Genomic DNA, 9,828 nt, shown 5'->3' with positions numbered 1-9,828 from the left:
CTGTTTAGCCAAGGAAACAACAAACTTGGCACAAGAAGCTTTTGCATGGGCCACATCGTTGAGAATTCCGAGGCCTCCTTGATTCACCGGTCGAGCAACTGATTCCGCTGGGCCCATTGCCATGGCCTGGAGGATATCCTGTTGTTTTTCCATAAAAACCTTTTTATTGGTTTTAAGACCTCTTTCAAGTGACACTTAGCCATCTTGAGAAGCGGGCTAGTGAAGGAAATATAAGGAATCATAAAGGCATTCATCACTTTTATCCGACTTGGGAAGGGGAGAAGAGCATACTCCCACCTACTCATTTTTGTTTTGATTTTTTCAAGCACCCACTCAAATATTTTCTTGTGAGTTACATCCACCCGCAAGGGGGCTCCCAGATGTCTGAATATATTCCCTTTTGTGACAATCTCCCCCCAGACAAAAGGGTCAAATGAGTCATTTTTCGATAGGGAGATCAGCCTTGACTTATCTATATTACACTGGGACCCTGAGCTACTGAGAATATTTGTTTCCGATGACCTGGGGGCACGCCTTCAATAAGAGGAGAGAATCGTCTGCAAAAAGTTTTGCTAGGAGTTGGCTATTTCTTGGCAAAGCAAGGCCTTGCAACTCCCCTCGTTCCACACTAGCTTCAAGCTTCGTGATTAAAGGATGTGATCCTATGGCAAAAAGTAGGGGTGACAGAGGGCATCCCTGCTTAATAGACCTTTTGACCTCAAAAGAGCCCACAATTCTATCGTTGAATAGGACTCTGACTGGCTTCCAGCCCTCAGTACGCGTACCAACCAACATAGACGAGGGCCAAAGCCCAGAGCTTCCATGACGGCTTCTATATATGTCCATGTTATTCTGTCATAATCCTTGTCCAGGTGCAGCAGAATCCCGAGGCAGTCACTTATCAAAAGACCCCTATTTCACGTACGTTCAAGAGGTAATTAATAATACCCCAATATACATACTATACTTACACTGTGAGCCTATTTAAAAAACCCCCACCCGCCTCTGTATGTATACATTTTTATACATTTTGGTCTTTTAATAATCGTCTCCGGTTAACTCACGTGATATCATACACATTCTAAAAAGTGACCGCCCCGGGAGCAGAATGCACTCCTGCTTTGTGATAGTTGCATATTCGATGCCACCATTGCTGCAAAGATGTTATCATAAATGTACCTTCCTTTTATGAACCCATGTTGATGGGGAGAGATGATCTTGGTTAGTAAGGGGGCTAGTCTGAGGGCTACTGCTTTAGCTATAATTTTGTAGTCCACCGACATCATCATTATAGGGCACCAATGTTTTAGTTGAGAACTGTAGATCTATTTTGGGATGGGTTTGATAAGCCCCGTCTTTACACTTTACCTCCAACGACCCTTCGACCATGGCTTTATTGGCCAATCTTGTGATTGGGGCCTTGAGATCATCCCAAAATTCTCTATATAATTCCACCGTCATCCCATCCCAACCAGGGGACTTTTCCTTGCCAAGGGCTTGCAATGCTAGTGAAAATTTGTCTTCAGAGAATGTCCGTTCCAAGAAGTTATCTTTTGAGTGGGGAATTTCCTTCTTGACACTGTGTAGTAAGGTCCCTCTGGCTTCTTCCACTTCTTGGGACTGAATCTCTGGCCGTCCAATGATTTGACTAAGATAGTTGAACATCAGACCAACCATCTCATCCTGGTTATGAACTGCTTCTCATCATATAGCGAGCGGACATGGCCCCGGCTCTTCTTGATTTTTAAAGCCTTAAAAAATTGAGTTTGATTGGAGGCTTCAGGTTGAAGGAAAGTCTCCCTCAAGAGAAGCCTTGCCTTTTTGATATCTTCTAACTGCTCATTAGCAAGGTTAGATTTGGCTTCGAGCCATCGTTTGGGATGTTGCTGAGTAGCATGCCCATTGGCTTTTATGGGAGTAAGCAACTGCACCTTTGCTGTAAGATGTAGAAGGTGTACCTCCCTAGCTTTCTTGAATCAGGGGCCCGAGGTTTGATTGCTTTCTGGATGCTCCAAGAAAAGAGGTCCCACGCATTGTGTTTGTTGATATCGACATCTTTTTTGAGCTTACCCAGTGCTTTCTTGGTTAGATTCCCGAAAAGAGGGTTTTTTCTCACCTCTTGGGATCTGCTCCTCCCATTTATTCTTCTTTAAATGTATGTGCAAAGGAATGTGATCCGAAAGGCTTTTTGTTGGGACTACCTTTATCTCCATCAACGACGGTATCCAGTTAGCTTGGTGTGAGCAATAACATATGTCCAGCCTGGAGGCAGTGCAAACATACTGAAGGCTTGTGTAGGTGAAACCAAGCGTGTTGTTCCATGGGCCAACTTCCCATAAGTCGATCATCGCCCACTTTTCGCACAAACTTTTCCATTTAGACCTTTTTGATCCAGCCAACATACTAGAGGATCCTATTTTATCCCTCTCTTTTCTACCATATTGAAGTCTCCAACCAACAACCATTCCCATTCAATAGGAGTATCTCTAAGATGCATCCATAGTATCCCTCTTTCTTTTGCATTGCAAGGGCCGTACACATTCACAATGGTGAAGGGATGGCCTTCCCATTTGATTCTAATCCCCAAGATTCTTCTGGATGGGTGGTTAAGAACCAACTTCGGCTCCAATTCTCTGTCCGCAATGCTGAGGATGCCACTAAAACTATTACTTCCTTATCCATAGAATATGTTTCTTTCCTAGCAGCTGTTTTTTCTTGCTATGGGAATCTATGTGGTGTTCTTGGATGGCCCTGCAGTTGATTGTCTTCTCCTTTTTTATTTCCTCCCAGAAAAGGGTACTCTTCTTACGGGTTTTCAACCCCTTTACGTGTTCTAAGATTGGATATTGAGAGACTCCATCATTAATGAGGGGTTTGTTGGGATAGAGGAACAAATTCTTCAGCAAGTGAATTATCCCCCCCCCCCCCCCCCCCCTCTCCTTGGTCACCGAAGAATCCGGGGGTTCCAAATCAGGGGATTTCTTTTCTTGTAGTGCTACAAATGGATTGTGCAATGGGACAGTGAACCCCCCTCCTCTCGAAGGGGTGGAGGATGAATTAGATCCTTTCACCCCAAGTGTTCTCATGACTTGATGCACTTTGGAGTCTCTTGCCGCTGCCTTCACTCTTCTGGCTCTTTTCAAACCAGGGACTTGGACAGCCCGTCACCATTGTCACTGTCATAAATTTGGGGGCACCAGTGGGAGTAATGATCCTTTTATTATTGCCTGCACCTTCAGAAGTTCGGTGTATGGGAATCAATTTCTCCACAATCTTATCCTACATCTTAATATCCATTTTGTCACATACCATACCTCCTTTATCCTTCTCTACATTTACCCCTTCATTATTGCCTCCTTGCTTCTCCAGCCCTTCCATCGGGGATTCCATTTTATTGGGGCCTGTGATGCCCGAGCTGCAATATCATTAGACTTCAAGGGGCAGTCTTTGGCGAAGTGTCCAAATTTGTTGCGTTGAAAACATGCCCCAAAGTATGTTCCAAAGTTTAGTGGAATAGTAACTAGCCCTGCTCCGACATTGATAACCATGCTCTTAGGTGGCGTTTTAGACACATCCCAGCCTATACAAACCCTGTTTGAGGTTCTGCCAAACCTCTCTTGCTAGATATAAATAATGGAGTGCCCAATTGGCTAGCAAGCATCCTGAGATTTTCCCACAGCCAGCTAGGCAGACCCACGAGCTCAACCCAGACCAGATGAAACCCTTGTAAAGATTCAATTGAGTTGAACACTGGCTCCCAAGGCACCACACAAACTGTAGTCCTATTAAATACTAGGGGCCCTTTGTCAAGGATCGTTTTCACATCGGAGGCCTCTTTGAATCTTAGTGAACGGAATCCTTTAGCTAGGCAAAAAGTACTTTCAACTGCTCCTCCATGACCAAGAATTTGAGGGCCTTGAAGCCATTGAATCATCTCAAACCTGTTCTGGATTCTTCCACTGAACCCAAATACAAGCGTTAGCTTAGCTTGCCTGGCTAACTGTTTTTTGATAACTGTTGGTGGAACTGCTACAGTAATAGCCTTGGCAACCTCCACCTACAGGGGCAAATACTTTTTCAAAGCGGAAAAGATCTGATCTGCCAACCCGTCTTCCACCAGCCCATTGTAATCTTTTTGGGAGCTAGTTCTTTTGTTGTTGTTAGGACCGAATTCAATCATTTTGTTGACTTCCTTAAGCTCTTGTTGAAGCCTAGCTCTTGTATTCTGTAGTTTTTCGATATCTCCTTCAGTCGACAACCCTTCTGTTGAGCCTTTTCCACAATCCTAAGAGTTAGGCCCCTTGAGTATGCTAGCAAATGAGATGCCTGACCTGCGAATTGCAGATGCACTTGACGCCTTATTTATGTTCGTATAGATGGGACCCTTAGGAGCCCCATCTTTGAGGGTTTTAACCTCGAATTTGAACCCTTGAGCTGAGCCCATTTTCTCTCTTGTCCTCAGAAGGCACTTTTCCAATCGATATAGTTTTGTCCTCTTTCATGGTTGAAGCCTTTGGCGAATTGGGGCTCGACATTTTTGCATCATATAGCTGTTTCAAGACCGAGCTTTTCGCCTTCATTCATTCGCACTGCTAACTCCATTTCGGGTAATTTACTCGCCGCTAACATCTGTGAAAATTTTACAATATCTTCGCCTATGACTAAAGCGTCGGGTTCCATTACCAAGTGGCACACAAAAGGAAATAATAATAAAGTCCCCTTCCAAAAGCAATAAGGAGTGGTATAGTGGAATGCTAAGGCATAAGTTCCCAAAAAAAAAAACAATTATTTGCTAGGGCAGCCAACAAAGCTAAAACAAGCGACTATTATCCAACAAATAATCGTGATTATTGTTCTTCGGTCAGGCTTGAACGAGGAGGAGCGAAACACAAGCTAATATAAATGCACTAGGGTTCTTTCACATTATAGAATGAACCTACAGGCTTCGTTCTGTGAGGGCCACGAAACACACAGATGTGCTTGCTTTGAAAGAGGTGCCTATTCACAGTGGGCAAGGCTCTGCGGAGATGGAGATCTTGTGCTTCACAGAAGCCTTAGGATAAGAGCGTGAAGGTGCTTCTAAGGTTCACTTTGTTGCATACAATTTCCGCTTTGACTGCACCGATGTTGCTTTTGTGCCTCTCGCTTAATTCAGCTCATGGCGAGCCCGCCGACCCAAGTGATATTCCTCATTACTCACGTCCCTCTTTGTTGTTATGTTGGGCTATGAGTATCCTCCCTCGTTGGCACTATGCAAGGGTAGAAGGGGAGGGTTTTGTGTGAATAGGTCAAGCATTTAGAAAACTTTCAATGTAAATAAAGAAGCTATATAATATTCTAATATTATAAAAAAACAATCCCAAATTATTTGAAAGATTTGAAGCCTCTGATAAAATGGGAATGATACATAGATGATATGCATAAGTTGAGCGCTCTCTCTCTCTCTCTCTACATACATACATACATATATACATACATTTACACGCACATACACGTGTGTGTGTGTGTGTGTGTGTGAGAGAGAGAGAGAGAGAGAGAGAGAGAGAGAGAGAGAGAAAGAGAGGATCACAAAATGAAATATGAATAAATTTATTCTCACCCATGTTCTCGGATATATCTGTTGGAACTTATCCTATGGCATGAAAAAGTGTCTTCTACTCTCTCTCTCTCTCTCTCTCTCTCTCTCCCCCCGTCCCCCCCCCCGCCCCCCCGCCCCCATAGGTGTTTGATTGTTAAAGAATTATTGTGTAGAACTTTACTATCTCTTTAGATTGTTTCTACACCCTTAAACAGTTTGCTCTCTTGTTCTCTCCCCCCCCTTGTCCTTGGTGTGTCATTCGTTTGGTGCTAAAAAATTGTCCTCTCTCTCTCTCTCTCTCTCTCTCTCTCTCTCTCTCTCTCTTCATAGGCACCCTTGACTCTTAAAATTTAGAGGATTTATTTTTTTAATAAACATTGTAGAACTGATAAAAGGTCCATCAACAAAGCAATCTCTCTCCCCATTTGGGGTGCGAATGTTAGGGTTGGTTTTTGTCGGGCATTTTACCCATTTTAAGGAATTTTGTTCATTTTCTATAGGTGAAACATGTTAGATACCCTTTAAAAATTACACTATAATGCCAAGAAAAGTATAGTATCTTCAAAATTTGAAGGGTAAGGGTACCCTTGGAGAGATAGAGTCCCTGCTCTCTCTCTCTCTCTCTCTCTCTCTCTCTCTCAATCTCTCTCTCACTCTCATGTGCACATGTTGGCACACACACATAGGCAATGAAATGGTCTCTCTCTCTCTCTCTCTCACACACACTCTCTCTCTCTCTCTCTCTCTCTCTCTCTCTCTCTCTCTGATAACATTTACATGCATGCCAAAGTGAGACAGCCCCAAGTCGACGCATCGATGGGCGAACTTTCTTCTTTTTCTCAATCTCGTTAAAGAAATAAAAATTGACATAAATTTTTAAAAATATCAATAATGGTTTTAAGAAAAGCCCCTTGAAAAGATAAATTCAAATGTATCTTCAAAAAACAAAATTTCAATAAATAAAATATTCACTGAAATTACTTTTTTTTGTTATGTGTATCTAAACTGGCACATGGTACATTTATTTTATGTATAACACAAAGTATTTTGACTTTACATTTTCAAAAGTCTTTTCATTTCCTGCAATCTTACCTCCACTTTTGCATTTTGCATTTTAAAACTTACCCTTCACTTTTTGCAGTTTGGATTACATGTATTGTAAGTTTGTTTTTTGAAGTGAGTAGTGAGTGACACATGGAGGCCCTCTCTTTTCTTGAAAATTTTAAGCTCCATTATATAGAGTATAGATGCTTTGGCTCCCAACTGCCACTTATTTTTGGTTGCTGTTTTTATTTAAACTACGAGTGTGTGTTAAGGCTCTCATTTTGATTTTCTATGTTTCCCATGTTTTGAATTTTTCAAGTGGAAAAATGTGGTGCCTATATGTAGCAAATAACTATTAAGTAAACCTGTTAAAAAGACTATGCAATTAATGTAATCATGCTTTCATTGTGATGATGAATCAGTGACAACATAAACACCCTAACCAAATACACAAATTAGTAATTTTGGAGAAATTGAAGGACAAAATGGGAATTTTTGACGGAATGTATCAAAAAAATTTAAAATCTAAGGGATATTTTGAGAATTTCTTGATAGTATCTCCTAATTAAAAATTACAACATAGTTTTCTTTTATTTTGGTCACCTTGTTTGCATAAACTACCTTTGCTACTTCCTCACTAGTGTTGCTCAAGGTTTCTAGCATAATAAGTTTATGACCCATTCGTCCCCATCGATAGAAAAGCAATGAAAAGATAAGGTAAAGTTTTTACAGAGACCTTAAGAAGACAATATTTTTAGCTTTAATATATTGTGTGTGTGTGTGTGTATGTGTGTGTGTGTGTGTGTGTGTGTGAGTGAGAGAGAGAGAGAGAGAGAGAGAGAGAGAGAGAGAGAGAAAAGGGGAGGTGGGGGGGGAGAGGGAGAGGATATTATTTATACATTAAATTGTGGAGATAAGAGAGAGAGAGAGAGAGAGAGAGAGAGAGAGAGAGAGAGAGAGAGAGAGAGATAAAGAGAGAGAGTTTAATTAGAATTTTGGAGTAACTTGTGTTTAATAGTGCATTTCATTTATAAGAAATTCTTAATTGAAATAACTTGTGCTTAAGAGTGCACTTCATTTATAAGACATTTTTAATAGAGAGAGAGAGCATCACACAAAAATAAAAAAGGATATGATTGTTACCCAAAAGCTTAGTCTTTTCTTGTATTGAATTAAATGTTATAGCAAAGATAAGAGTTTGTGCTTATGATTTTAATGCCTCACATTTGCATCCATATACCCACATACCCACACAGAGACACCTTTTAAAGACACTAAACTAAAGATAAAGTCATATTGTATCTAATCCAATGGTATATAGATGTTATAACAAAGGTAAGAGTATCTCCCAACAAAATCTTCCAAGCAGATCGAGTGGGGCGAATCTGACGAGATGCCTTCGAAGATAAAGAGAAAACGACAGTGAGAGAAAAAGATTTGAGTCTTTGCTGGGCATTTTTTACAGAGTCGTTGGCTGGTTTTTTTAATCTGCGGTGGTCCCGAGCAAACTGGAGACGCGCTTCCTGTACGTCCAAATATTGTTTGGCTTTTGTTCTCGTTATTTGTGTGTGCTTTCTAGATGTTCCATGTGTCGTGGCAGGATAAAGAGTGCCAAGATAAAGATAGCATAAACTGTTTGTTCTGTTGGGAGTGGTTGTTTCTATCTGTGCATAATGGTCCGGCTAAAGTCCGAAGCTCGTGCTATAGCAAACAGTCAACCATCTAATGTTCCAAAGAATTGGAAGTCTGTTGATGTGGACAATGGTAAGGGCACACTGTCAAAGGCAAGTAGCAAAGTAATGGAGGTTAGTGTTACTATTTTGATAGGGGGCGGTGATATAGATGTGGGTTTGCTGCACGAGATGCAATAGTTTCTTCAAAACGAAAGTTTGGCAGGGCTATGTGTGGTTGAGAGGGGAGGAGCACTTTTCCACTTGCACTTGCAAATGGTCGTCAGGCTATGGGCAACATCGCTTATTGCTGTCAATAGAAAAGTCAAAGCATATTTGGGATGGGATAAGTGTTTGCCTGCCGGTGGGACGGTGTTGTGTCGTGGATTGAAACAACGAAAGATGCACACCTTTGAAGGCATGATAGGGTACTTCCTGAAGGAAATCAATGAGCCACATTTCCGAAAAGCGATGCATAATGTTAGTGTCGACGATGTGAACAGAGGCATAGAGTTATATAGTCTATATGGTGCTGATGAGGTGAAGAACAAAGTTTGCCTAACACCAGGGAACATTTTCGATAGGGCAATGATGTTTTGGAAGTATAGGTTGCGGTACCCTGCAGGTCATGATTTTTTATCGACGCTACATCAGATGATCAAGAGTGGAAAATATTACCCATCTTCATCATGGATAACTGCACACCAAGGCCGAGGCATGGAGCTGGGTAAAATGAAGGGACTTTGGAGATGCATGATTCATCCGAGGACTACTTCTTACCAAGACATCGTTAACATTTTTGTCAACTATGAAACATATAGTACAACACATCCTCGGTTAGACTGGTTTTTGTCTCGCTGGAAAGATAGGGAAAGGTAAGACGATGACATTCTTGACATAATAGTGAGAAACCAAAACTTTTTTTGATCGCAAGTATGTCTAGCAGCCCGACTGTTCGTGTTGTTGATGACGTTGAGATGGATGTATACGTCAAAGATTCACAAGTAGACAGCGAATACATTCCACTTGTTCATGAAATTGGCGTCACAACGGTTGCTTAGTCCGATGATTCTGGTTGTTTATGTTCTCTTGTCTATCTGATTTTTGTTGTAAGAAGCAATGCAATGCTAATATCTTGATGTTTGCAGAGACACAATGGATGACCAAGAGCATGATCAGTTGTTGCTGGCATCAGAGGACACACAACCAGATGAATCGTTTACACAAGTTGAAGATGCATGAGTCGATAGGATTGAGGATGTTTTGGTGCACATTTTGAAGGAGTTCCTCGGTGACCAAACAACAGCTCAGTCGTCACTGCGTTCGCAACTCCTTGAAGCAATCCATGGCATTAATAACACAGTCGAGAATTATAATGTAAATGTTGCTGACATACAGGTTACGAAACTCAAAGAACAAATTTTGTCACTGAGGAGGGAGGTCACAGTATTGAAAGGACAATTGAATCGTTTGAATGCCATAGCGTGCAGGCTTTCGAATGTACTGACAAGGATTAGTATGTAACAAATACGTCAA

The 9,828-nt window shown here is 41.4% G+C and overlaps 1 protein-coding gene across 1 annotated transcript; it reads left to right on the top strand.

The window, feature by feature from the left end:
- Window positions 1-8,295: 8,295 nt before the first annotated feature.
- Window positions 8,296-9,353, top strand: LOC147452795 (uncharacterized). Its single transcript, XM_086519021.1, has 3 exons — window positions 8,296-8,386; window positions 9,134-9,167; window positions 9,239-9,353. The coding sequence occupies exons 1-3, from the start codon at window positions 8,296-8,298 to the stop codon at window positions 9,351-9,353; spliced, it is 240 nt and encodes a 79-aa protein (XP_086375147.1).
- The last annotated feature ends 475 nt before the right edge of the window (window positions 9,354-9,828 follow it).

The sequence above is a fragment of the Adiantum capillus-veneris genome, chromosome 8 (assembly GCF_014529385.1).
Source record: "Adiantum capillus-veneris isolate H3 chromosome 8, ASM1452938v2, whole genome shotgun sequence".
Classification (NCBI taxonomy): Eukaryota; Viridiplantae; Streptophyta; class Polypodiopsida; order Polypodiales; family Pteridaceae; genus Adiantum; species Adiantum capillus-veneris.
Note: the sequence above shows the minus strand (reverse complement) of the source record. Positions and strands in the feature narration are given on the sequence as shown.

What these genes read in the sequence shown, in the direction of transcription:
- LOC147452795 (XM_086519021.1), top strand. Translation starts at nt 8,296, where the DNA reads ATGGTCCGGCTAAAGTCCGAAGCTCGTGCTATAGCAAACAGTCAACCA. An exon ending in GTCTGTTGATGTGGACAATG is followed by an intron (nt 8,387 to 9,133) that starts GTAAGGGCACAC and finishes ATCCTCGGTTAG; the next exon opens with ACTGGTTTTTGTCTCGCTGG. An exon ending in CGCTGGAAAGATAGGGAAAG is followed by an intron (nt 9,168 to 9,238) that starts GTAAGACGATGA and finishes TATGTCTAGCAG; the next exon opens with CCCGACTGTTCGTGTTGTTG.